This window comes from Panicum virgatum, chromosome 1K (assembly GCF_016808335.1).
Source record: "Panicum virgatum strain AP13 chromosome 1K, P.virgatum_v5, whole genome shotgun sequence".
Taxonomy (NCBI): Eukaryota; Viridiplantae; Streptophyta; class Magnoliopsida; order Poales; family Poaceae; genus Panicum; species Panicum virgatum.
Genome location: NC_053136.1, coordinates 40,237,012 through 40,263,400, shown reverse-complemented (window position 1 = coordinate 40,263,400; position 26,389 = coordinate 40,237,012). Strand labels below are relative to the sequence as shown.

At 48.4% G+C, this 26,389-nt stretch overlaps 4 protein-coding genes across 7 annotated transcripts; 2 read left to right on the top strand and 2 right to left on the bottom strand.

Moving 5' to 3' along the window:
- Positions 1-463: 463 nt before the first annotated feature.
- On the top strand, positions 464-12,035 carry LOC120707771. Its single transcript, XM_039992781.1, has 4 exons — positions 464-661; positions 2,680-2,952; positions 10,957-11,193; positions 11,494-12,035. Exons 2-4 carry the CDS (start codon positions 2,722-2,724, stop codon positions 11,767-11,769), a joined length of 744 nt encoding a protein of 247 aa, XP_039848715.1. The 5' UTR covers positions 464-661; positions 2,680-2,721; the 3' UTR covers positions 11,770-12,035.
- A 393-nt stretch (positions 12,036-12,428) lies between these two features.
- Positions 12,429-16,574, bottom strand: LOC120707756 (eukaryotic translation initiation factor 2A). Of its 3 annotated transcripts, none has more exons than XM_039992760.1 (13): positions 16,395-16,561; positions 15,936-16,296; positions 15,190-15,376; positions 14,859-15,093; positions 14,714-14,782; positions 14,506-14,607; positions 14,302-14,342; positions 13,966-14,099; positions 13,816-13,879; positions 13,599-13,695; positions 13,403-13,527; positions 12,904-12,929; positions 12,429-12,818 (listed from the first exon to the last, which is right to left on the bottom strand). In XM_039992760.1, exons 1-13 carry the CDS (start codon positions 16,426-16,428, stop codon positions 12,716-12,718), a joined length of 1,578 nt encoding a protein of 525 aa, XP_039848694.1. In that variant the 5' UTR covers positions 16,429-16,561; the 3' UTR covers positions 12,429-12,715. The 3 variants fall into 3 exon arrangements, 2 of the variants coding, with proteins under 2 accessions (XP_039848694.1, XP_039848702.1); XM_039992768.1 differs by having other exon boundaries at positions 12,461-12,818; positions 13,403-13,521; positions 16,395-16,574; XR_005689087.1 differs by lacking the exon at positions 13,599-13,695.
- Positions 16,575-19,995: 3,421 nt separating this feature from the next.
- LOC120707747 (B-box zinc finger protein 25-like) lies at positions 19,996-21,441 on the top strand. Its single transcript, XM_039992747.1, has 3 exons — positions 19,996-20,380; positions 20,473-20,814; positions 20,902-21,441. Exons 1-3 carry the CDS (start codon positions 20,198-20,200, stop codon positions 21,166-21,168), a joined length of 792 nt encoding a protein of 263 aa, XP_039848681.1. The 5' UTR covers positions 19,996-20,197; the 3' UTR covers positions 21,169-21,441.
- Positions 21,425-26,195, bottom strand: LOC120707732 (tRNA (guanine(37)-N1)-methyltransferase). 2 transcript variants are annotated; one of them, XM_039992732.1, is made up of 11 exons: positions 25,955-26,195; positions 25,720-25,817; positions 25,268-25,372; positions 24,903-24,965; positions 24,746-24,819; positions 23,821-24,343; positions 23,638-23,724; positions 23,324-23,473; positions 22,794-22,900; positions 22,578-22,652; positions 21,425-21,960 (listed from the first exon to the last, which is right to left on the bottom strand). In XM_039992732.1, exons 1-11 carry the CDS (start codon positions 26,056-26,058, stop codon positions 21,880-21,882), a joined length of 1,467 nt encoding a protein of 488 aa, XP_039848666.1. In that variant the 5' UTR covers positions 26,059-26,195; the 3' UTR covers positions 21,425-21,879. The 2 variants fall into 2 exon arrangements, with proteins under 2 accessions (XP_039848666.1, XP_039848673.1); XM_039992739.1 differs by lacking the exon at positions 25,720-25,817 and having other exon boundaries at positions 25,955-26,192.
- Positions 26,196-26,389: the final 194 nt, after the last annotated feature.

The window sequence follows — 26,389 nt, the reverse complement described above, 5'->3', positions numbered from 1 at the left end:
CCGCTCCGCCGCCACCGCGGCCGGGCGAGCGCACGCGGGCAGTGGGCGCGCAGGTGGCGCCGGGGAGCGGGCGCCCAGGCAAGCGGCGCCGACGGCGAGCGAGTGGGCGGGCGGCGGTAGGCAAGACCGCAGGAGTTGGGGCAGGGTGTGAGAGAGGAGAGAGAGTGGAGAGAGTAAACGCACACGTGGCACTGACAAGTGGGCCCTAGAAGCGCCACGTCAGCAAAACCGCCCACAAAACCACCCCAGGGGGTGATTTGTCTGGTTTTGCAAAGTTTGGGGGGTAAAATACCCGGTTTTTGAGTTCAGGGGGTTAAGTGTCCAGACATCAAACCTGAGGGGGTTATGTATACTTTTTCCATTAATATTTTGTTTCATGGGCCAAATTGTGAAGCTGAAGCCCATCACTCGAGGTAGCCCATAAAAAATAAATCCGGGCGGGCCTTTTTGTAGCCGGAGTGGGGCGAGCCTGCAGATTACGTCATCCACGGGGCGGCAGGGGGGCATCGAGCCACCTCGAAGGAGGAAGGAATCATCCGCCCCCGTTCCTCGTCTTCCTCCTCCCCGCCCTCCGCGCTATCCTCTCCGCGCCACCCTCTGCTGCAATCGGATTGGCATGGTGTGGGGATTTACCGGCGCTTGGGATTGATTCCTCTTATTGGTATGGAACCCTAACTCGCCTTCTTGTTTCGTTCGGTTCTCGTGAAGAGAGTATGTTTCAACTGCGCGACGCAAGGAACCAAATCGAAATCTTCCATTCTTTCCGTCAGTTTGTCGATTTGATTTGGTATTTGGGTTGCGCTTTCTTTGTTGCCCGCACGGACACACAAAATTTGGTCATGGCCAAATTGGAGCGAAGATTTGTTTGATTGTCACCATGACCATGTACAGTAACAAATTTTGCAGATTGGTTAGGTTGTTTTCTGGTTCAGCCCGAATAGTTACCGAGAATGAGAGAATTTCCTATTCTCCGTACCTTGTCGATATTCGTTGTGTTTGAATTGTTTTGGTGGCTATGACTTAATTGTGATTCATGATAAGCTGGAGGCGAACTTTCACATTAGGAGGAATCTAACCATGGACTAAGCTTTACATTAGGAGAAATCTAACCAGAACCTAAGCTTTATACCTCCCGGCAAAAGCTGTGATGAGAAATGAATGAATGAATAAGCCAAAATTTGCTCGGACATGTTAAATTTTGCTAGTTGCCAATCTTTAAGGGTGTGTAAGATTGATCTCAGTTGATCTGTAAATCTTAGGACCAAAGCCGGTATAGACTGTTTTAGGTATATTGGCAGTTCAACTGAACCTCGTATCACATGGTTGTCTTGTGCCTACTCTCTACTGACATTCTTATTTGAAACATAAGATGGGTGGTGTTTGTCCTGTACTAGTGTAACAATGTTCTTGACAGCTAACTTAGAATAATTTTTGATGATGTCATTTCCTCTGCTGAATTTTATTATTTTATTTAGATTAGTTTTCTGGATTTCCTTGGAAGTATAATGTAGTTTCATCGTGTCAAGGGCTGTGTACATCGTCTCCAGCTTTGGTTTGAGTGGCAGGCAAGAATGTCTGAGGGACTGTGTTGTGCGGTACCCTGGTTTGTGATACAGAACAGGTTCCCTCGTACGACGTCTGTTACTGGTTGCCATGAATATCAAGGATGGAAGTGCACACTGTTTCTTCCAAGGCTGGATACATTGCATCTAATCTTTTCATTGGTTGCCTCACGGATAGATGCCTGGAAAGTTCTATTTTGCGATGCATGAATGAAAATTTTCCTGCCTTGAGGGAGATAGATAACTAAATAGGGTGATGCGCTTTGTTACTTGTATAACTGAAAGAGATAATTATATAACTGAAAGAGACAACCATTGCTTGAAATTTTGGAAAAGTGGGAAAATAATCAAAATCTTGGCTAACTGATTGGATTTTTTCTTCTAAAATCTCATATGTCCCCAATGAATTATAAAAATATGCATTAGATTCTGTTGTTATCTTATTCAATGATACTTATTAACAAAGTTCGGCAAGGCGACGCCTTAGGCGCGCCTAGGCGCGCTTACGCGCTGGGCGGAGGGGTGCCGCCTCGCCTAAGGGGTAGGCGGAGGGATAGGCGAGCGGAGGTCACCAGTGGGGGAGAGGAAGACCGGCGGCCGGCGGGCGGAGGTCGCTGGTGGAAGAGGACGAGCGGACGACGAGCGGAGGTCTTCGGTGGGGGCAAGGAGCGGCGGGCGGCGGGCGCGTGCAGGCGGCGCGCTGACCAGAGGAGACGGGGAGAGAGAGATGCGGGAGGGAACCAGCGGCGGCGGCGGCGGCTGTATGCGTATGCATTGCGGGAGACCGAGCAGAGGAGAAAGGGATAAGCTGATAAGGTGTTTGGGACTTGGGCTTTGGGCCGTTTACTGTTTTATGGGCCTTTCTCTTCCCTGAAGTCCAGTTATCTGCTGTTTTCTTTTTCTTTTTTAAACATATTTATGTGTATATACTAACGCCTAGAAAACACCTTGCTAACGCCTAGGCTGGCCTAGGCTCGCCTAGGCTCTAGGCGGTGGGTCACCGCCTAGAAAACGCCTAGCGCCTTGCCGAACTTTGCTTATTAATTTGCTGCTTTTGAGGCATTGGCATTCTTTGCCCCTAATTTAAGAAGTTCCTGCACTTAATGTGAACCTGCAGGTTTGGGTCTTGCTAATTTAACTATTCAAGAAGAAGGAAAGAATGAGCTACTTCCAAGCTACAACTTGCAAGCCTCACAGTGGGCTCATTGTGAATAGGCCTATAGCAGGTCTTGGGAGCACCAGTCAGTATCCCTTACGTTCACATGCTCTCGGATTTCACAAGCTGCAACGGAAAGTGTACCCAAGACTAGTTCTCATTGCTGCTAGCCACAAAAGGCCTACTTCCATTTGCGCCTTAAGCGGAAAGGGAAACCCCGACAATGTTGATGATGTAAGTAGCTTCTATGGCTTTCCTTTTATGCTTGATATTTCATAACATGCAAAGTTGTGTAGCTGCGTCGCCTTTATGACATGATTCCAAAGCTATTTTATACGCATCACATATGATAGTGGCTTTGTTTTCCAATTACCAACAATTTCGTCATGCCCAACCTTCGTCGAAGGCCAGTTTTTTTTTTCAGAACACGCAGGAGAGCTGCTAAGAAACAAGATTTACATCACACAATCAAACCAAGGACCAGACCGCCATAACTAACAAACACTAAACTTGGGTCACACTCAGCTCGAGGCAGAGGGTAGAGAGCCTCTTAGCCCCAGCGAGCTGCCAAATGTGGGCTTCATCTTTAAAGGCCTGAACTGCAGCTTGCAGGTTCAGTGCCAACCCCTCGAAGACGCAAGCATTCCTGTGCTTCCATAGGATCCAGACTCCAAGTATGCAGAAGGAATTGCAAGCCACACAAGGGTCCTGCATTTCCCCAGCGCCCAAGACTTCCATAATCTTTTCCAAGGTTCAAAAGTGATGGAGCCTACAAAATAGCTTCTGTAAGCTGATTTTGTAGAGAACAAACCTTAGGGTTCAGGTTTCCAGCGATGAATGCCGTCCATATCATTTAAATTGACTTCAGAAACCATGTCCCAAAGCTCAAGGTATTCAGTCAGGCCAAGCAACCTAAGTGCTTTTTTGATGTCTGACACCCAAGTGTGTTCTTGCAGTGCCTCACTTACAGTTCTCTTCTTTCTGATTCTTAAGGGAACACACTTAACAACATTGGGAGCCAGATCCTCCAAGCAGCAGCCATGCATCCAGCGATCTGTCCAAAAGAGAGTGTTCCTCCCATTCCCCACCATGGATTCAATTGCTGTAGCAAACATAGCAGAAGTGTTGGAGTATACAGGGATCTGGAGACCAGCCCAAGGCTGATCCGGTCTGGTTTTCTCGATTCAAAGCCACCTCAACTGGAGCGCCCAGCTCATAATCTCTAGGTTGTGAATACCCAGCCCCCCTAGATCAATAGGCCTCATGATCTTATCCCAGGCCACTAAGCAATTACCCCCATTAGCATTGTTCCTCCCTGTCCAAAGAAATCCTCTTCTGATTTTATCAACAGCCCACAAGAACCACTTGGGTACTTTAATTGCAACCAGGATGTAGATGGGAATAGCAGTGAGCACAAATTTTACTAACACTCCTCAACCAGCTAGCGTCATTAGTGATGCTTTCCACCCTGGCAATTTGTTAGCGATTTTCTCAACCCAGGTTAACAGATCACATCTTCTCAGCTTTTTGTCTGAAATCGGCAGTCCCAAATAAGTAGTGGGGAACTCTGAAATGGCACATTGTAAATTACTGTTGACTTCTTCCTCAATTGCCTCATCACATTGTATTTGAATCACACAGCATTTCTGCAGGTTGGTCTGCAATCCTGATGCTTCTCAAATGGCCAGTTTTTCATTGGTTAATACAGGAGGAGTCCCCCCCCCTGGTTATAATAATAAAGAAAACAAGAGGTTTATCAAATTAAACGGGGGCAATGTTTTGTTGGTTTTATAATTTATGTTCACCATTATTTCGCTTAGGCATTGCTGATTTAAGAAAAACATTGCTAAGATTGTCTGGATTACTGCTCTGTAATAATTTTATTAGCATGTGGCATAGGCCCATACTGAATGCTTGGATATTTGTTAAATTGAACTAGTGTATGATTTATTTGGTGGACCGGAACAAACTTGCTCTAGCCTCACGTCAAAGTTTTTTCATAGTCCTTTAGGTAGAATAGTTTCACTTCCTTTTATAAGTTGTGGTCCATCTATGTATTGATACTGATATTGGATGTTGCTACTCTCGATCACTCGAGAGGCTTAAGTTCATTTGATGCAAATCATATTCAGTGGAACTCTGCCGACGGTGAATCCGGAAACTGCTTTTCACTAGAACACTCACGAAAGTTAGGCCCTGTTTGTTTCCAATTATAATCGGCTTATTGGTGGAAATAAGCGATAATCCTGTTAGCAGCTCAATCCTAACTCTCATTGAGCTGAGAGGATGACAGTGAACTTGGGGCAATTTTTTGGTTTTCTCATATTCACAAACTCAAAGCCATGCCATCCCAAGAGGGGGCTGGGGGTACATTTATACACGGGGCTGCAGGGCAGCCAAGAAAGATGCTAAGGACACTAATCCAAGATGCTAACTACTAGTCCTAACTGCTGTCCTAGATGCCAACTGAAAGGTAGTCAAGATGTTGTCCTTGCTGTCCTCTAAGGGCAGCAAAGCACAACGTGCTGCAGCAAGAGCATCTCCTCTTGTGCAGCCCCGCAAAGACCATGTACACAGACTTATCCATCATTCTTCCCCTAAGTCTTGTGCGTCGTCTTGTGGGAAGATTGGACCATCCCGGTCCTGGAGCAGAGTTCAAGGAACTTGATCCTCCCAAGGGGCTTGGTGAGCAGGTCCGCAAGCTGGTCCTTGGTGTTGATGTAGCTCGCCTTGATGCTCCCGTCCTCCAAGCAGCCTCGGATGAAGTGGTACCTCACCCGGATGTGCTTGCTCCGTTCATGAAAAACGGGGTTCTTTGCCAGGGCCAGAGCGGACTTACTGTCCACCCTGAGCTCCACCGCTTCAGTGTCTCTGCCGAGAAGATCACCAAGCAGTCGTGCGAGCCAGAGCGCCTGAGTCGAAGCGGTGGAGGCCGCTATGTACTCAGCCTCACAGCTGGACAGAGCCACCACCTGCTGCTTGACCGACTGCCAGCTAACAAGGCACTTGCCGAAGAAGAAGAGGATTCCGCTCGTGCTCTTGCTGGTGTCAATGTCGCCGGCGTGGTCGCTGTCGCTGTACCCGACGAAGCGTGCCGCCCCAGGGCACCTCGGGTAGTGGAGACCGTGATCGAGAGTCCCCGCAACGTAGCGGATGATCCTCTTCGCGGCCAGCTGGTGCTCCGTCGTCGGTCGCTGCATGAACCGACTAACGTAGCCGACAGAGAACGCCAAGTCCGGCCGTGTGTGGGCGAGGTAGCGAAGGCTCCCCACAAGGCGCCGGTACTGGGTGGCGTCCACCTCCTCTGTCGTGCTGTCACGGCTCAGCTTCAGCCTCTCCTCCATCGGAGTGAGAGCTGGGTTGCAGTCGGTGAGCCCAGCTAGCTCAACGACGCGCTTGGCGTAGGCGGTCTGTCGAAGCGTGATCCCGGAGTCATCTTGGTGCACCTCGATGCCCAAGTAGAAGGAGAGAGGCCCCAAGTCGCTCATCTGGAAGGTGGCCTTCATCTCTTCCTTGAACGCCGCCACCTCCGCATCCTTGACGCCGGTGATCACCAAGTCGTCGACGTAGACACCCACCAGCAGGGCATTTCCGCCATTGCCCCGCCGGTAGATGGCCGCCTCGTGCAGGCTTTGCTCGAAGCCCATCCCCTTGAGCGTGGAGTCCAGCTTGGCGTTCCACGCCCTCGGGGCCTGCCGCAAGCCATAGAGGGCCTTGCGCAGGCGTAGCACCTTGCCCTCCTTGCCGGGGATCGCAAACCCCGGCGGCTGGTGCACGTAGACCTCCCTCAAGTTGCCGTTGAGAAACGCCGACTTGACGTTCATGTGATGGACGCGCCAGCCCTCCTGGGCAGCCAGCGCAAGGAGAAGTCGCACGGACTCCATCCGTGCCACGGGAGCGAAGGCATCGTCGAAGTCAACCCCCTCCTGCTGCACGAAACCTCGTGCCACCAGGCGAGCCTTGTGCTTGACGACGGTGCCGGCTTCATCCCTCTTCAGCTTGAACACCCACTTAAGGGTGATCGCGCGGTGACCACGAGGGAGGTCAGCAAGATCCCAAGTGCGGTTCTTCTCAACCGCGTCCATCTCCGACTGCATCGCGGCACGCCATGCCGCGTGTCCCTCGGCCTCTGCGAAAGACCGAGGCTCGCCGTCGTCGCACGCGAGGTGCAACTGCGCCTCCAGGTCGTGAGGCACCAGTCCCGGCACCGGCTGATCACCGAGAAGGTCCTCCATCGTACGGTACCGCAACGGCTCGCCGTCGTGGTACGCGTCGACGCGCTCCTCATCGTGAGAGAGCGGAGTAGCGAACACCACCGGACTGTGCTCAGCACGAGCAGGTGTTGAAGTAGACGTGCCCGGAGGAGTGGCTATCGGTACTGGAGTGCGTGGCGTCGCCGGCTGTGGTGGTGCAGGCGAGGAACTCGTCGCAGCCGGAGTCGCGGCTGGAGAGCGTGGTGTAGCAGGCGCCGGAGTCGGTGAAGGCTCGTGGACTGGGGTAGGCACGCTCGTCGAAGAGAAGCTGCCTACTCCCCCAGCTCCCTCGAAGTGGACGTACTCGACGGTGAAGTCGTCGTACGTCGGAGCCGAGCCGTCGTCTACCGCCTTGTCCCATGCCCATCCTCGCCCTTCGTCGAACACAACGTCGCGCGCCGTGCGCACACGCTGTCTCCGGGTCGAGAATGCGGTAGGCCTTCGAGCCCTCCGCGTAGCCGATGAACACTCCCGGAGTGCTCCTGTCGTCGAGCTTGCCGATGTGGCCAAGCTCCTTGGCGAACGCGAGGCAGCCGAAGACTCTCAGGTGAGAGACCGCCGGCTTGCGCTCGTGCCAAGCCTCATACGGCGTCATGCCGTCGAGCGCCTTGGTAGGCGAGCGGTTGAGGATGTAGACGGCTGTCACCACCGCCTCTCCCCAGTACAAGACCGACACCCCCCTCTGCTTGATGAGGGCCCGAGCCATCCCCACAACCGTCTGGTTGCGCCGCTCGACGACGCCGTTCTGCTGCGGGTTGTACGATGCGGAGTAGTGGCACTGGATGCCCTCATCCGCGCAGTACGCCGCGAACTCGGCCACCGTGAACTCGCCGCCGTTGCTAGTGCGCAGCACGCGCAACTTGCAGTCGCTCTCCGCCTCCGCAGCAGCCTGAGCACGCCTGATGGCGTCCGCAGCCTCTCCCTTGCTGCCGAGGATCATCACCCACATGAAGCGGGAGAGGTCGTCGACGAGCAGCAGGAAGTAGCGCCGTCCTCCTGGTGTGACCGGTGTCACTGGGCCACACAAGTCCCCGTGTACGAGCTCGAGCCGCTCCCTGGCTCGGAAGCTCGCCTGCTGGGGGAAGGAGTGTCGCCTCTGCTTCGTCAGCACGCAGACGTCGCAGAGCTGCTCCACGTGGTCGAGGCTCGGGAGGCCTCGCACCATCTCCTTGGCGCTGAGCCGCTTCAGGGCCTCAAAGTGAAGGTGCCCAAAGCGCTCGTGCCACTGCCATGCCTCGTCGTCCCTGCGAGCTGCAAGACAAAGGGGCTGGGCCACCCCGACGTGGAGGATGTAGAGGCGGTTCTTCCCTCGAACCACCCTGGCGAGAAGCTGGCGACGGTGGTCCTAGATGCGGAGGACCCCGCTGTCGATCACCACGCAGGAGCCGCTCTCATCGAGCTGCCCAAGGCAGATGATGGAGTTCCGCAGCGCCGGGATGTAGTAGACTCCAGTGAGCATCCAGTGCTCTCCGGACTTGGCGGTGAAGATCACGGAGCCCACGCCCTTGATCTCCACGGCTGAGGAGTCCCCGAACCTGACGGAGCCACCTACGTCGACGTCCAGGTCGGAGAAGAACTCCCGCCGCCCGGTCATGTGGTGCGTGGCGCCGGAGTCGAGGTACCAGCCGTCGACCCTGTCGTCGTCGGAGCCGTTGCCGAGGAGGACTCGGGCGCGCGGCTTGTCTTGGTGGAGTAGAGCGGTGGCAGGCGGTGCCGCTGGATGCGGCTCCATGTCCCCGTGGAGTAGGAACTGAGCCGGCTCATCATCTGGCTGGGCCTCCGCGACGTGGGCTTGGCCCCCACGCCTCCTCTGCGGGCAGTCCCTGGCCCAATGGCCGGGCCTGCCACAGTTGTGGCAGGCGTCGTCTCGTGCCGCCTTGGGCCTATCGGCGGCGCCGCCCTGAGCATCTCCGCGGGCGCCACCCTCGGCGCGCCCTCGTGCTCGGCTTGGGCACCTCCGCGCCCTTTTCTCGGCTTGCCGCGCTTGCGGCCACCAGTCGAGGAAGAGGGCTCCCCCCTCCTCCTGTCACCGCGCCGGGCCTCCCACTGCTCCTGAGTGAGGTGGAGCTTCCCACCGATGGAGATGCCTCCCGAGGGTGGCTGTGGCTCGTCGCTGTCGACAACCTTGAGGCGACCTATCGCCTCCTCGATCGTCATGGTGGAGAGGTCCAGCAGAGACTCGATCGAGCGAGCGGTCTGCCTATACCTCTCGGGGACGCAGCGGAAGAGCTTCTCGACAGCTCTCTCCTCGTCGTAGGTGTCGTCGCCGAACTGCACCATCTTCTGCAGCAGAGTGTGGAGACTGAGGGCGAAGTCATCAACATCCTCACCTAGCTTGAAGGCCAGGTTCTCCCACTCCTTGTGAAGTGCCTGCGGAGTGGTCTTGCGGGCGCGGTCACTACCGATACGTGCCGCAGCGATGGAGTCCCAGGCCTCCTTGGCAGTTCGCTTCTTGGAAAGCGTGAACTGCATCTCAGGCGGGGTTGCTGCGATGAGAGCATCCAGCGCCCATCGATCCTCATCGTAGTCGACGTCGCCGTACCGGACTGCCTCCCACATATGCCGCACCTGGAGCTTCACCTCCATGACCGCGGCCCACTCGACGTAGTTGGTCTTGGTGAGGGTGGGCCACTCACCACCGGGACAGACGTCTCTGACCACCGCCTGGAGGCCGTGGTAGCCGGGGGCGCCGCCGCGCGCGCCCCAACCAGGAGCGCCGCCTCCAGGGCCGCCGCCGCCGTGGGGGTGGGCTGCTGCCCACCGCGCTGTCCGCTCCCGCGCCCTCTCCCTCGCCAACTCCTCAAGGTCCCTGTCGGCGGTGGTGTCGCCGGCGATGGAGCCGCTGAGGCTGCCGCGCAGGGTCTCAACCTCGACCTCCGCCGCACGCGCCGCATCTTCCGCCGCCTCTGCTTCCACCTCCACCCTGGCCGCCGCCAGCTCCGCTGCTGTAGCGGCTTGTGCCGTCGCTCGCCTGCGCTCCTCTGCCGCGGCGAGCTCGGCGTCTCGCTGACGTCGTGCGCTCGAGGCGACCGAGCGCTGAGACAGTGCGTCGGACATGGCGCGCCTCCAAGGGGCTGCTGCGTGGAGAAGACGCAGCCTCAGACGAGCTCGGGTGAGGAAGGAGGAACAGAGGGTGCAGCATGTGATGCTGCGCTAGCTGCTGCTGTTGTTGCTGCTGCGGCCGGAGCTGCTGCTGCGCTAGCTGCTGGTGGTGGTGGCTGAGCTGCTACAAGCGCTTGGGAAGGGGAGGAGCAAGAGATATGCAAGAGATATCCAACCTACAGGAAAGTACGGCTCTGATACCAGTTGTTAGCAGCTCAATGAGAGGATGACAGTGAACTTGGGGCAATTTTCTGGTTTTCTCATATTCACAAACTCAAAGCCATGTCATCCCAAGAGGGGGCTGGGGTACATTTATACACGGGGCTGCAGGGCAGCCAAGAAAGATGCTAAGGACACTAGTCCAAGATGCTAACTGCTAGTCCTAACTGCTGTCCTAGATGCCAACTGAAAGGTAGTCAAGATGCTGTTCTTGCTGTCCTCTAAGGGCAGCAAAGCACAATGTGCTGCAGCAAGAGCATCTCCTCTTGTGCAGCCCCACAAAGACCATGTACACAGACTTATCCATCAAATCCCACCAAACGTCTCACTTATTTTCGCTTCTGTGGTAATCCGCTTCAGAGATTTGAACTGCGAGAATAGAGAAGCGAGAAAATCTTCGCTTCTCTCGGCCATGCTTAGATTATAAGCTAAGCGAAAACAAACAGGACCTTAGGTTGTTCAATTTCCTATGTTAGGGAGTGGTATTGAATTCAAACACAAATTTAGGATAGATATTAGGATATTGCTGGCTTGGTCAAGAAACCAAACATATAGGGAGGTTTCTTCCCCCAGAAACATGCATTTACATACTTTTTGTTTCTGTCAGCAGTGTGCACTTACTTTTCTGAACAGGTTGATGAACATGTATGTTGCTTTGTTGCAGCCTTTAATGGAATCTTTGAAGAAAGCTATGGCTGATGCAAAAAAGCCCCGGCCCATACAAGATTTGTTGAAAGAGCAGATGGCTAAGCTGAGAGAACAAGTGTCTGGTGGAGGCGGAGGGAATGGAAATCGACGTGGAGGCAGTGGTGGTTCTGGTGGCCCAGAAGATGAATCATTCAAGGAAATGTTGGATGAAATAGTCCAAGTTATCTTAGCCACTGTTGCTTTCATACTTGTGGTAATTACTTCTTCCTTGTTCTATTCCTGGAGGGCTCATTTTATAAGTTAGTACTGGGCATCATGGACTGCTAATTTATGAATGGGATCCATAGGCTTCATGCTCTTATGGTTGCTTTCTTGTGCCTGTGACTCTTGAGTACACAATGGCTATATTCCCTTTTCTTGCATGAATTACCTTACAGTTTAATGCATAATCAGAATCTTACAAATTTCAATATGGCCTTTGTGCTTGTCATGATCATAAACATTAACCATCCAGGATGCCTGCTAAATCACTCTTATTTTTCTAATGCTGCAGTACATCCATATAATCAGAGGGGAGGAGCTTTACCGTCTTGCTAGGGACTACACCAGGTATCTCGTCACCGGTAAGAGGACTGCTCGGCTGAAGCGTGCGATGCAAAAATGGCGCAATTTCTCTGAGAGTTTCATGCAGAAGGAAGACTCAGAAGAGGACACATACGAGAGACCAGCTGCTTCAAAACCTACATGGTGGCAACAGCCGCAAAAGTTCGTCCATCTTATGGAGGAGCTTTGCAGGGGAAACTGGCGTCCGCATGCTCAGGAGTCTTAGACCGGGTGTTCCAGCATCTTTTTTGTTTGACCCAATGCAGAATGCAAAATAGGGGTTGGCAAAGACTTGGTTGCATGGCTGTTTCAATGAGTTGCTAGATGTCCCTGTTACCTGGAGAATGAATTTTTTGGTTCTTTGATGCAGATGTTATCTCTGATTTGTAAAGTATGATGGAAGTTAGTTAATTCTTGGAAATTTTGTAGTTGATGTTACCGCTTATACGAGACCATAATATGCCAATCAAAAGTTGGTGATAACTTTTTGCATGTGATGGACCACAGAACTGATGAAGGAATGAGTGCATTGGCCCTTCGTATGGGAAATTTGATAGATTATCGATATTTGCATGTGCCTCTTCATCCATTCCCATTTTGGGCAGAACAGATCTTCTAATTCTTTTATTCCAATTAGTAAGAGAGATCCTAAACTAAGAAATAGACCTAGCAGCTAAAAGAGGGTATCCTGAGCGATTGCAAGAATGGAGTTCATTGTTCACAAACTTAAGCTAGCAAGTTGCCTTATGCCATCTTTTTCTAATAACGTTTGCTGGTGAAATTGACCATGACATGTATATAAACATTCAAGTAGTATTATCAAACATGCTTATAAAACTACTATTGCCTATAAGCCATGTTTTAGAGCAGCAGTGACATTTCCAATGAAATAATCATAAATTGTGCTCTTCAAATCATAGCATCCACAAAACAAAATAAGGTAAATGAGATGGGCTCACTTCTGTCTGTCCGATATGGTTGTATATAGTACAAATCCTCAATACAATTCTATCAAAATTTGCCACAGTTGGTGCCAAACTACGATCAGTTTCAGACTGTAAACGCCAAAACATACACGAGACAAACAGCCGATTTCCCCGATTGAAAGAAATTATTTGTTGCTGTATGAGTCACGCTCTGTGGCCGCACATTGATGGAATAGAACCAGTGGATCAACTTTCATCAGCAGGACTGCCTGACGCTTCAGCAGCTTTTTTCTCCTTCTGTTTCTCTCTGCGCTTCTTGTTTCTCAATGCATTCTTGCTCATCTCTCCCCTGTTCCATCGTCAACGCCAGTTGGTTAGTTTTAGGGGTAAACTACAACATAAGCACAGAGTAAATGCCAAATGAAGAAACTGACCCTGTAGGAGCAAGTCCACCAAAAAGCTGCAACGCACCAACAACAAATAATAAGTCAATTTACCATGTCAAACAATAAAATATTTTTTTACACAGCATGAACTATGACAGGTACTATTGCAAATTGGTGCGACATGGATAAAGAAAGATAATTAACTGAACATAAATAAAAAAATTTATCAGTGTCAACCAGTTGCAAGTTTCTGCATGGATGCCCATCACTAGATTTATTAGGAACGAGACCCATGCCCTAATTATTCCTGATGGCACTGTGGCAACAAGGAATTATATGACAATAGACCAAATGTTTGCAACCTGCCAAGCCTGGCAGAAACAAACTGTTAAGGAAAAGCATGACAGTGTGCTTGATAGCAGTTTAAAGAAGATGAAATGATCAAGATAACTAAGGTCTGGTCAACTCAATGGTGCAAATAAGAAATGGTCCTGCAAGTTGTGTGAAATATAATAACATTCACTCACAGATACATATATAGATATACCTTATCCTGAACTTCTGCAGAACCTTTTGCATGAGGTGGACGGTACGCTGTAGGTTTCGATGCTGTACTTGCAGTCAGAGGGGCCTTGCTTGAGGTTTGTGCTGATTTGGAACCTTGTGCTGAAACTGTAGTAGTCAGGATCAGATATCAAATTGGTCAGAACATACTGACATGCAATCTAAGACAACACCAGAACCTTGTTTCTTTGTTTCTTCAATCTTTAAGCTACTCAAAGAAGTTGCCAGGTCAGTAATGTCACCAAATCTTTCAGGTGTTTCGGGCTTCCAATCAGCCTGATTAATTTAAAAATAATAATCATAAATGTGTGGCTGCAGTTCAACATTTTGTTACTACAGTGTAAGGCCAAAATAGTAGAAACTAGAAAGCATAGCACCATGGTTATGCTGAGATACCTGATACAGCTTTTCAAACATCTTCTTAAACTGCAAAGATCCATTGTGGTCAAATATTTTGATACTGCAACAGGAGTCTCATTCAGATTCAGTAAGGCTGTAAGGGTGTTAAACTGTTTCCATTAAACGATAGAGATGCAGTAAATGTACCAATTGTCTATTTGGAGCCTTGGAGCTGTTGTAGCAGTCATAAAGTGACGACCATCAGGGGACCATTCACTTGTGACAGACCATTCTGCCTTTGTTTTCGCCACCAATTTCTTTTCTGAATAATCCCAGAACGCCTGTGAGGAAAATAACCAAATACCCAATGAAGTACAGTGTAACTAGATAGCTTAGGCACGCTTGTTTTTGTTTTTGCAGTTTCTTCTCTAACAAATTACAGGTTAAGAAGATGATAAGGGTATTATTTCCTCAATTCAGTAAATTTCAAACTTTCAGAATGACGGGTAATGCTAAAAATATCTGTTTGGTGAAGAAATATACCATATCACCAGGCAAATTACCAAATCCTGCTAACACAACAACTGGTAGAGACAATGAGGTCAAGGATATCAATAAAGCATGAGGTTTTGTAAAATCTATATGGCTCAGCCCAACTTTCATACTAGATAAGACCAGATATACCCACACCCATTATCAAACTAGAACACACAGCTACACTGACTCATCAAATTATTCTTAGGATACATCGTCCTTTGGGGTTCCATCTTATGGTATTGTAAGGTCCTTCACCAAGCTCAAGAAGAGGGTTGCACTTTTTGTTGAATATTGTAGCCTTGGCCGGCATAACTGAGACGAAGTTAAGGAGCACTTTAAAAGGACAAATTAAGCAGAAAAGGTTAAATGTTACATCAAAATTCTACATTGCACAAAAACACAGTGAATGTAAGGATACATCCATAAACCACAGCAAATTCAGAGCCCAAAGAAGACCATTGGACATCATGCACTGGCCCATCCTTTTCTGCCAATACACGATAGGGTCAGAGACCAGAAATTAAAGGAAAAATCTTGTCAAAACCTAAGATGTAAGAACTTACTAAGAGGAACAATTCCTTCAAAGGCCCGGTCAGTTGTCAAGTAGTTCAGCTTGGTTTCACCATAGTAACTCTGGTTGGTTTTATCAACATCAGCCTGAGCAAGAACAAGTAGTCCAGTAGACCCCTTGTTCCAGTGTAATTGAACAGTGGAACAGCGAAAAAAGCTCCTGCGAGCAACAACTTGATTTTGAGCATCCTTGTTGCAAGAGAATATCTGAACACTGGCTGGAATACCCTACATGAAATCAGAGTTAGAAATATCAGTGAGATTTTGAAACTAGTATGCGGAAACACAATCTAGTCACCTAAATACAAACATAACAACTCAGACCTTAGCCTCTGGGACAAATCCAGCAACATGAGATCCTGGTGCAGTTGCTAGCTGCATTGCAGCTATGCCAGGCATTCTTATCCTACTCAAAACCCCTTTTATGAAATCCTTTGGATCAAAGAATTGTATCTCATTAGGCATCATCCGGCAACCGACTGACTCATCCGCAGAAAACTGGATCATTGGCCTGCAAGTTCAACCAGCATGCCATGCATCATAAAAACTGAAATGCACCTCAAGCTTACCCGTCCCAAGTTGTGGTTTTTCCCCTAGTCTTGTGTGTGCAGCTAATGAAGAATTGATATACAATGATCAAGAGCTAATGTTAGCATATCAAACACAGAGAACAGGATAAAAAGCTTAGTCAGTACCCAATGAAATCACTAAGGATTGGATGCTAGGAGATATTTCTATTGTCTCCAATTGTGTGAAATCTTGTTGTTTTTACCAGTGTTCCAAAGAAATACCACCGATTTTGATAGGAACAACCAGCAATAGATTATTTACAACTGCTCGGGAGTTGATACGCAGCTACCATATCGTAGAAATGGTGCTAACAAAGGATCGCAAGTGCAAATGTGCAGAACGTAGTTAATAAGCAAGCACCTATCATGCTGGCAAACAGATACTATATATCAACATCTGTAATTACGTTTTTATTTGACATGGCTCCACAAGCAAAATCAAGGGATCAGAGTTCATGCAGCATAATTCATAAGTACCAACAGGGCTTAAGTAACACGAACCAGGTGGCCTTAGACATGCTCTTCTGGTAGTGTTGGTAGAGGGCGACAGCGGTGTCGACTTGCCAGACCGTGACATTCTTCTCCTGCGGCGAGGAGGATTTCTGGAAGGTCTGCAGATACGCCCCCGTGGGCGACAGCGCCGCGGCGAGGAGTCCCGGGAGCTCGAAGCACTTGACGACGGCGAGCGTGCGGCAGTCGTAAACAGTGGCCGAGGCCGAGGCCACCGTGGCGAGGAGGCGGGCACCGTCGGCCGAGAAGGAGGTGGCGCTGCACGCCGTCTTGGGGAGCCTCTGCGGCGGGCTGGTGGTGCCCGGCGGGTAGGGCGGGCCGGACCACACCGAGAAGCCGTCGGGCTCGCGCACTGCGGGGTTGGAGCATTCCGTCAGAAGGGCGCGGGGCGCAAACGCTAGATAGGACGGGAAAACGCGGCAAGGAGAGAGGCGGGGCGGAGGAGGGTACCTAGGATCTCGAGGGCAGGTGGTGGAGACGCCATGTCCGAGAAAACGGCGAGTCCTCCGCGAGCGCCGGCGAGATCGCGAGGACGGTGGCGGGCGGCGGCGCGGGACGGAGAGGTTGGGGACGGTGTCGAGCCGATGTGGGATGGTGTCGATGCCAGGGCTTTGCTACTCTTACTGACAGGTGGGGCCGTCGTTGTCAGTGTACCGGGAACGCGTTCTGGTGTTTTTGGGCTACATTTCGGCAGTGTGGGGTTCCATACGGGCTAGGCCCATTATGGAAGCCCGGCCAGCCATACAAGCCCAGTTGCAATCAATTTGTAATGGGTTACACCTAGGAAGCGAAAAAAAATCCTAAATGAAGGAGAAAATAATTATATATATATAATAAATGTAGAAATTATTATATCACTGAAATAAAATAAATATTTTAACCAAAATAGTTAAATATGGCCCCCTACTTCTTGGGGAAAAAATCTTTCTTCTATCTCTTTTCTTAATTATATGCTTTTTTTGGGGTTTGTTTTATCCAAACGGTAATTCTTGGTTTCCGTTTTCCCACCCTACTGCGCAACTTCACCGAAAGCTCGAACTGACCAAGCCATTTGCACAAGCCACAAAGGATGAACTGCTGGGAAAAGGCGCGTCACCTGAAGAACCTGCAACGCCATTCCGTTCCATTCTACGGTTTGTGCCATAAAAGGACGGCCACCTTCTTGCCTGCACCTGCACGTTCGTTTGCCGGGCTCAAAGCAGCAACTGTGTTCGGTCGGTGAGTTGTCGTGCTCCGATTGCAGGCTCCCTCGCATAGTTGCATGTACTTTTTTTTTCGAGACACACCTTTTATTTTTGCACGCCTGTAAACAGAAGAAAAAAAAAAGGGGTTAGCAAAGCCAACAATCCACGACCCATCTCTACGTCACCAGTGCGCCGAATTTCTCTGCTGCTGAATCCATCCATGAACAGCAAAAGGCGTACGCTTTTCCCATGGGCCATGGCCCCCCGACCCCCCCCCCCCCCCCCCCCCCGTCCAACCAAGACGCCCGGCGATCGATCCAGCATAGCAGTTGCCAGGATAAGCATCGCATTCGCACGCATCGCCACTTGCACTGCAGCAGTAGGCTCGCGGCAAATCAAAATCCACCCGCCCAGTCTCCCCTTCACCCATCCATGATCCATCTCCCATCGCTCGCCTCGCGCGTCAACCTCGGCTCATCAATGCGCTGTACGCAGACCGCAGCGAGGCGGACGCGCCGCGCGGCCTGGGCCACGAGCGCCGGAGCCGCCGGTTCAGACCGGCCAACCGGACGATCGCGGCGGCGGCGGCGAGCGGCGGATCCTGACGGGATCCATCCATGCCTGCGGCAGTCGGCGCACAGGCTGGCGCGCCGGCCGGCCGGGCGGTTTAAGGAGCGGATCGATCGCCGCCTGCGTGTAGGTACAGACGTACAGTATGTTAGGGGCGTCGCCGCGTCGGTGTCGGTCTAACGCGTGGGACAGGCGATTTGTGGCTGCCGATGGCCCTAGGGAGTTTTGTTTTCTTCATTTTTTTTTTATTTTTGGTATCATGATTGATCCATGATTAGGTTGCTTCAATCCCTAAATATCTATCGTTTTCATATCCCGAGAAACAACTTTAACTAAATATATATTAGAAAAATATTAATATTTATGGTACAAAATTAGCAGTATCATTGGAAAGATTTTCAAATCTAGTTTCTAATAAATTTATTTGAAAATATAAATGTTTGCATGTATTTTCTACAAATCGAACTAAATTTGTAGCATGCGCACCAACATCGACAGTTATTTAGGGACGAAGGGAGAAGGGAGCATTGTGGTCGCAGGGTTGCAGCCATCAATTTGTAATTTAAGAAAAGTTCTAAAGAAGATCAACGCGGGCCATTTGAGAAATATTTTCATTTAGTAGTCATAATATCTATACTCTTGGAGGTGAATCCACTATGATATACTCTCTCCATTCCAAATTATTAGTCATTTTAGTTTTCTTCATAGATTTTTCTATACATATGCTAGACATCTCCCAATAAGATAGTATCTCCAGCAGTTGCTCAATAAGCATCTCCCAATAAGATAGTATTGGATGCCCAAATACCACTTTCGTATATTGTTGGGAGAGATGCTTTTAGAGTTTCCAATAACCTCCTCCCAATACTACTAATATATTAAGAGAGCCAAAATTCTCCCTTTATTTGAGGGGAGTTGGGGTGAAATATTGGGACAAATCAAATAATTATTAGATAAAAGGAGATGTTTTGGAAAACTGCTGGAATATATCTTCTCTCCAATATTATTAGTTTATTAGGGAAAGAGAGGTTGTTGGAGATGCTCTAAGATAATGGTACAGTAAGATATAAATTAACACAAAGATTGTCTTAGATGCTGAGTTCTGTTTCTAGGCAAAAGAAAAAAAAAGGACAGACCCAGTGCTGGTAGCTCCCACGTGAGTGGGGTCTGGAGAAGGAATAACCAAGGCAAGCCTTTCCTCTGCATGCAGAGAGGCTGACTCGAACCCAGGACCTTTTGGCTCAGTGGGGTGACTTTAACCACTGCGCCAGGCCTGTCCTTCTTCTAGGCAAAAGAAAGGAAACATAAAATTTGAGAGAAAATGATAACATGTGTGCTTTCTACAACTTGCCGAGGGCACGCTCTCCGACCGCCAAACCGAGTCACGGCGCCGCAATAGAATAAGAACAGTGATGGTGTGGCACAGTCGCGGCCTTTAACATTACCGAATTAACATCTCCAATGTGGTCTCGTGAGAGAGAGAAAAAACCCATTCACAAGCTGAGAGCAACTTGGCGTTGCCGAATGGTGGTGTCAGGGGTGCTCATGACCTTTTCCGAGAGAAACGGGGCCTTTTTTCGGTTGACAAGGTCGCCTTATTTATCTAACTAATCGCTTAGCTTGTTCAGCAAACAAATGCAAGTCCACAACCGTTTGATAAGTAGGGGAAAAAACAAAGGAACAATCTGAAATATATAAATCAAGAAGTGAAATAGGCATGGATCGTTGATAAATACTAAGTTCTTTGACTCACCAGCCAGTACATTCTAGATACATGGACGAGCATGCTAGCACCTACATCCAATCAGCAAAGTTAGACCAGACAGACGGATTGATGGGAACAAAATTGTTGCGACAAAGTTTACTTTATTTCCAGAAAAAGCACGACCAATCACCCAAAACAATCTTAAGATTTTTATATGGACGAACATGGGAACGAACATACCCTACATCCATTCACGAAATTGTTGTGGCAGAGGTATTTTCGTCCACCCAGAAGCTACTGCCAGTCTGCTACTGCATCTACGTTCTCGATCTTTTCCAGAAAAGGAGCGAAAAATTCCAGATTTTCGTGTAGCACATGCCCGGAAGCTCCCGCGACCATGAGTTCCCCCGGATCTTTCTTTTTTAATCGAAAAATAATACGGCGATCCGGCCCGCCGAGTCAGCAGATCAAATCAAATCAAAATCAGCGCGTCCATGCGAGAGCTCCCGGCATGGCTGCACGCCACGAGGGCGGGCGACGGGCCGGGCGCCCGTGGCCACAAGTATCCCCGGCGAGTCCTCCACCACAAGCTCGCTCGCTCGCTCGCGTGGCCGGCTTATATGCGCCACTCGCCCGCCCGCTGGATCTCCCCTCCTCCTTCCTCCACCACCTTCCAGCAAGCGAGCCTTATCTTCTTCTTCGTCCATCCGTCCTGGCATTGGCTAGTAGGTGTCGCGAGACAGGGAGGGTAGCAGCGAGCTGAGAGGTTCACGGTGGGGGCGGCGGCGGCGGCCATGAAGATCCAGTGCGACGCGTGCGAGGCCGCGGCGGCCACGGTGGTGTGCTGCGCCGACGAGGCGGCGCTGTGCGCGCGCTGCGACGTCGAGATCCACGCCGCCAACAAGCTCGCCAGCAAGCACCAGCGCCTCCCGCTCGAGGCGCTCTCCGCCAAGCTCCCCCGCTGCGACGTCTGCCAGGTACGTCGTCGGCTCGTTGCCGATCGACCGTGCTATCTAGGCTAGATAGGCTACCTCAGTCCTGACATGCCACGCCTACGCGCTGGTCGCAGGAGAAGGCGGCCTTCATCTTCTGTGTGGAGGACCGGGCGCTCTTCTGCCGGGACTGCGACGAGCCCATCCACGTCCCCGGCACGCTCTCCGGCAACCACCAGCGCTACCTCGCCACCGGCATCCGCGTCGGCCTCGCCTCCGCGGCCTCCGCGTGCGGCGACGCCGGCGACGCCCACGACTCGGACCACCACCCCCCGCCCAAGGCCGCAGTCGAGCCGCCGCCGCAGCCCGCCGTCTCCGCCGCGGCGGCGCAGCAGGTGCCCTCGCCGCCGCCGTTCCTGCCGCAGGGCTGGGCCGTCGACGAGCTCCTCCAGTTCTCCGACTACGAGTCCGGCGACAAGGCAAGACGCTAGACCAAGCTCGATCCGGTCCATGTCCAAGAACTCCTCCGGGTCTCCGGTCTCATGGTCGTCTTGTGTATTTTGCAGCTGCAGAAGGAGTCGCCGCTCGGGTTCAAGGAGCTCGAGTGGTTCGCCGACATCGACCTCTTCTACGACCAGGCGCCGCCCAAGGCCGGCAGGGCGCTGGCGGAGGTGCCCGAGCTTTTCGGATCCCAGGCGGCAAGCGACGCGGCGTACTACAGGCCGAGCAAAGCCGGCGCCGGCGCCGGCGCCGGGGTGCGCCAGAGCAAGAAGGCCCGGATCGAGGTCACCGACGACGAAGAGGACTACCTCATCGTCCCTGACCTTGGCTGAAAGAAAGAGCGCGAGAATTTTGGTTCTTCGCCTGTTGTGGTGTTGTATACCAGAAGAATTCTACTGTGTACAGGCTAGTGTCATGTGTTGTGCATCTTGACTGTACTGTAGTATTGCTCAGCTGTGAACATGATAATTCTAGCCACTGTGTGTAACAGCCTGTGTGACATTTTGATGGTTTTAATATGGCTTTTGTCTCGAAACAGTTGAAGCACTTTAGTGGAGAAGAGGCAAGTACTACTATGAAGTATAAACATCTGTGAATTCTGACCATATTATTCTCTGCAAATCCTTGACAAGGCATACACTTTGGATGTTCTGCGACGCCTTTTACATGGCAAAAAAAAACTAAACTAAACTTGATTACTGATAAAGCTTTGGAGTCGAGATGAGCTGAAGATACAAATCCTTGCAAAAACAGCATAACCGTGCACTTCCTGTAAACCAATGGTACCATGCTTCAGAATTAGATGGTGCTACTACCAACGTCCTGATTGCAGCCACCAAAACATCTTCCGTGGCTATATCAAAGCTGATCATCAGAGCATCAGAAATAATCTGGTAATGTGTCTTCAGCACGAAATGGCGATTCAGATCTATCTACAGCAGCTAACCCCAGAATTACCAGCACAGTTCCAGTTTCTTTAGTAAAGCTCCAAAAACCATAGGCGGAACAGTTAAAACGTAGGCATCAAAGTATGGCGGCGTCTGCTAGACAACTGATTGAATGTGATTTTCATTGTCCTCCTTCAAACACTGCATGGGTAGCTTGAAGCTTAAACAAAACATAGCCTGCAACAATTGTAAAACATTGAATTAATTGTCACAACAATCCATGTCACTGTGGCAGCCTATTGAAACTAAAATGATCTCAACTTGCATTAGCTCAATGTTGGTCATGGCCAATACAACTAAATCTAAGTGATTTTCTTGCTGTTCCTGAAGAAAAACATATTTTCATTAAGCTTCCAACAAAAAGATAAAGCACTCCCACTGCTTGCCAACTTAAAGTTGGCCTAACCTTTCAGGGAAATAGTTTATTTTTTGTATCAGTCGTGGTGCAGTAATGATCCAAGTTTCAATCCCAAAGAAGGCTTATTTTCTCAAATCAATATTTTAGAACCTTCACCATGGAAATAACTGCCGTTGTTTGTGAAAATCATTCACTATGAGGAATTATAGCTCCTCCTTTTCAAATATGACGCTTAGGACAAGCTAATTAGTTATTTTTTTAACTATTTAACTTGTCCTAATATCATATATTTAAAAACAGAGGGTGTATTGATTTTGCGGCTTATATTTAGCCATAGCCTTGGGTCAAGGTCATATGTTAAATTCAACAATACAGAAAAGCGTGTATCTAGTCTAAGATACAAGTAGCCAGAATAATGCATAGGCACAACATATACCTTGTTTGGTGCAACATCACGAACCCTATGGAATATCAGTTCTGCTATCTTAGCATTCAATCTATTCTGTGCTTCCTGAATAGGGAAAAGAGCTCATGTTAAAATGAAAGTGCAAAACCACACAGCTGACAGTAAGTACAGGTGGTGCATAATAGCAGAGCAATCAAGTAAACAATTTATCACATCTGAGAAATAATCAAATTGGGGCTAACTTACAGATAGTATTGATTCCTCAGATTCAGTTGATCGCATGAAACAATAACAATGTATCCAAGGTAGTGATCCTGTCCAGTGTTTCTTTTGGATAAGACCATCAAAACAATCTGCAGAAAGGTCCACATACAATGAACAACCAAACTCAAAGCAACTGAAGCTAGCTAATAATGAAGACAGAATGCACATAATATTCTTCCAAATGGTGACTAATATTTTTTTTTGCTCAAATACAAACGGTGATTACATATTTGCTACCTGTAGGAAGAATTCTAAGATATTTAATGTAGAAAACTAAAATCTTGCTACATGATGGATACTGATTTAAGCCAGAAATACAGCATGAAGTTCTCTGAGAAGAAGAGTTTGACTCAAGTGATATAACTCAATGTAGACCAGTCATTTAACGCAAATTTACAATGTCACAGCTCTAATAAATTTTGGATTCACAAGCAGGGAATGACATTTGAAGGCAGGGAATTCAATTCAATGAGATGGCAATGAAAAGCTTAATGGGGAAGATAAAACATTACCGAGGAACTGTAGAGCAGAAGCTGGTAAATTCATTAGTACATGATCAAAGTGTTCCCACGGCTTTGTGAGTGGTGGTCCTGATCCTCTTACCCTCTTGTTGTTTCTTTTTTTTGTTTGACTAGCATCTCCATCTTGACAATCAAGTTCACCTATAGAAAGACATCATGTAGAAAGTGGTTGAATTAAAGTTGAAAATAGCTCTTTCTGGTACACGCAAAACATTGAACATGAACATATAATAGACCTCTTTACAAGTTTACACTGAACTTACTAGAGACATTGCAGAATACATACAGACATACAGTATAGTTACCTTCTTTTGAAGTTTGTTGTCGCTTTTTGGCAGTAGTGCTTGCCACAGAGGAGCCATTTGCACTATTTTGACCGTCCTCTCGAACATCTAGAAAAAAGTAGAGTAAAACGCAGAGTTGGTGTTGTGGATGAGCATAAGAAAACACTAGACAGAGGAGAATACAACTTTTTTTAAAAAAGGTGCCATTATGATTTCCATTTGAAGACGAATATTCATTAGCAGGGATCCCTCCTTTAGGATATGATTCATCATCAGCTACTTGAGAGTCTGATCTAGTTTCTGAACCAGGAACACTCATCAAACTTTGCATGAACACTCTAGCATCCATGTTATAGGTGAATATATAGTCCTCCACCTTGTTAATCTTAGCATTTGTTCTTAGATAATGAACACTGTCTGGATTCAAGTCATTTGCATACACAACACATCCTTTCTGAGCAGCTGGGATTGAAAATGGACCTATACCAGCAAACATGTCACATATAATGTCTCCTTTCTTGAAAAGGGAAACCAATCTGATGTGCTCATGTTCAAGTCTTGAATTCCAGTAGACCAAACCATAATCAAGCCTGAATGTTGCGCCATATTGTTTAACTTCAGTAACCATATCATTTTTCCCTGCTAAGATCTCAAACTTTGGGACTCGAAATTCATTTGTAATTGTCCCAACTTTATTCACCACCGTCTGTATCCTTGGATAATTCTTCTGCATATAGACATGAGTGTAAATGTTTAGTATATGGAATGTTTTATGATGTTTTCACATACTCTGATCATTTAACTAATAAAATAGTGAAGATGCGCAGCAACAATTTCATATATGTTAATGAGATTGCCCATGTTTTCACTGCTAACTGCTCACAGTATCATTTCGCTTAATCCTACTTTCATGTAAATTGCATGGTCCCAGCCAATCAACAATAAGGAGAAAGATTAACTGACTATACTTCCAAATCTGTATGAGACGATCTACAGAGCTTGCAAATTTAAGAATGAACCTTACTAAGGTCCATTTTCATGCCATGGTTATGCATGCACGTGCTGAGAGACAAACTCAAAAGAATGTACAAATAGAACAAGTTACACAGAAAGAGAAAGGCATGCTTACATCATAGATAACCTTAGCTATGACTTCTTTATATGCTAGCAAGTCATCAGATATGTTCAGATGAGCAACATGACCTGCACTTAACCATACAAAAAAATTTAGTAACAAGATCACACCAAAAAGTGGAAGAACACATCATAAAGTTTAGTATACTTAACAATTGTCTCAAATGAAGAGGGTACCTCCACTCCAGCAGGCAGGATTTGCTTCAGAATGTGATCTGTTGGAAATAGAAAGCATTGATCAAACCCATAATAATATTAAAAAAATAAAAAGGTTAAATTGGCTTGTCAACTTAAAAGATTGCAAATTTAACAGGGAAGACGTTAACATCATCAGTGGTTAAGAGCAGTCAGTAGTGAGAGAAATGTGATTTCTGTTTTAGTCAAGAAGAAAAAGACTTTTAATTTTATGCAAAGTTAATAAAAGACCAAAATATGGAAAGTGATATGGTACCATAAAACAGCAGAATACAAAAAATAGAACAGAAATCATATCATAAAGAAAAGATGGCAAACTGACCTGCACTCCAGTACGAATATCCAAGAGTCAATGTATAAGGTACAACATCAACATTGCATAGTTGCTTCAATGAATCATGCATCTGCTGTGGCATGTCAGATAAATCTACAAAGCAAATACAATGGAAGTTAACATAAGCATTCCACTGACTGATGCAAAGGGCAAGTACCACTGTTAACATGGATAAGTTATTATCCTTTGAGATGGAGAGAATAATCAGTACAGCAGATTATGTTACTTAAGATTTTCGGAGTTACAGGACAAGTTTCAAATAGCCTTAAAACCTTAATGAAAGTAGCGGCATGTCACTATGTCAGGCTATTCCGAGATAATTGGTAACTTGGTGATAACAATGTTAGCTTAGTTCATAAAGTAAAATTTAAGCCACATTCAAGCACAAGCTTAATTTCCCAAAATCACAATCGACAGCCTCCACTCAAGAATTAACATACCAAACTTTTGAATCCTCTCTGACAGCACGACGAGCCGGTTCTTGTCGCTCTCGGGGTCCTCAACTACAGGCTTAACCCGTGGCTTATCCAGTAGATAGCTAAAATCACATATGAGGAGAGAAAACCAATGATGTCAAACGCAACGGATACTATAGGTCTATAGCTAATTCATCGGTTCGTGTCTCCTGTTCTAAGATTAATTGGATTGGACCCTAGACCAAGGGAGAAGAGTTACCCGGAGCGGAGGAGGCGGGTGACAGCGGAAGCGAGCTCGCGGGGGATGCGTAGCGCCCACAGCTCCAGCCGCTGCTCGAACTTGCTCTCATCTAGCTTCTCCATTGCCTCTCGTTGTCCCTCTCTCCCTCTGTCCTTGCAGGAGTTCTAGGGTTTTGGCCGCCGGGGAACTCGGCAGGCGGCGAGCGTGGTGGTCCTGGTGGTTAATGGGCCGAAACGGGCTCCCTTGCGGGCTGCGGCTTAGAGCCCTTGCCACTGAAGATACTTGCATTGGTAGAGTGACGTTGATGCAGTTCAAGGTGGGCGTTCAGTTTTTCGGATCGGTTTGATTTTCTCGGTTTTTTAAAAAATTTGATTTTTAAAAATAGAAATCGATCGGCTTCAAGAAATTTTGTGAACCGAGTATTTTGGTTCGGTTTTGCTTCTAACTGAACTA

What these genes read in the sequence shown, in the direction of transcription:
- LOC120707771 (XM_039992781.1), top strand. Translation starts at nt 2,722, where the DNA reads ATGAGCTACTTCCAAGCTACAACTTGCAAGCCTCACAGTGGGCTCATT. An exon ending in ACCCCGACAATGTTGATGAT is followed by an intron (nt 2,953 to 10,956) that starts GTAAGTAGCTTC and finishes GCTTTGTTGCAG; the next exon opens with CCTTTAATGGAATCTTTGAA. An exon ending in CTGTTGCTTTCATACTTGTG is followed by an intron (nt 11,194 to 11,493) that starts GTAATTACTTCT and finishes CTAATGCTGCAG; the next exon opens with TACATCCATATAATCAGAGG.
- LOC120707756 (XM_039992760.1), bottom strand. Translation starts at nt 16,428, where the DNA reads ATGGCGTCTCCACCACCTGCCCTCGAGATCCTAG. An exon ending in ATTTGCTGTGGTTTATGGAT is followed by an intron (nt 14,608 to 14,713) that starts GTATCCTTACAT and finishes ACTTCGTCTCAG; the next exon opens with TTATGCCGGCCAAGGCTACA. An exon ending in AGGCTCCAAATAGACAATTG is followed by an intron (nt 13,880 to 13,965) that starts GTACATTTACTG and finishes CTCCTGTTGCAG; the next exon opens with TATCAAAATATTTGACCACA.
- LOC120707747 (XM_039992747.1), top strand. Translation starts at nt 20,198, where the DNA reads ATGAAGATCCAGTGCGACGCGTGCGAGGCCGCGGCGGCCACGGTGGTG. An exon ending in CCCGCTGCGACGTCTGCCAG is followed by an intron (nt 20,381 to 20,472) that starts GTACGTCGTCGG and finishes CGCTGGTCGCAG; the next exon opens with GAGAAGGCGGCCTTCATCTT. An exon ending in ACTACGAGTCCGGCGACAAG is followed by an intron (nt 20,815 to 20,901) that starts GCAAGACGCTAG and finishes TGTATTTTGCAG; the next exon opens with CTGCAGAAGGAGTCGCCGCT.
- LOC120707732 (XM_039992732.1), bottom strand. Translation starts at nt 26,058, where the DNA reads ATGGAGAAGCTAGATGAGAGCAAGTTCGAGCAGCGGCTGGAGCTGTGG. An exon ending in AGAGAGGATTCAAAAGTTTG is followed by an intron (nt 25,373 to 25,719) that starts GTATGTTAATTC and finishes TTTGCTTTGTAG; the next exon opens with ATTTATCTGACATGCCACAG. An exon ending in CTCTTCATTTGAGACAATTG is followed by an intron (nt 24,820 to 24,902) that starts TTAAGTATACTA and finishes GGTTAAGTGCAG; the next exon opens with GTCATGTTGCTCATCTGAAC.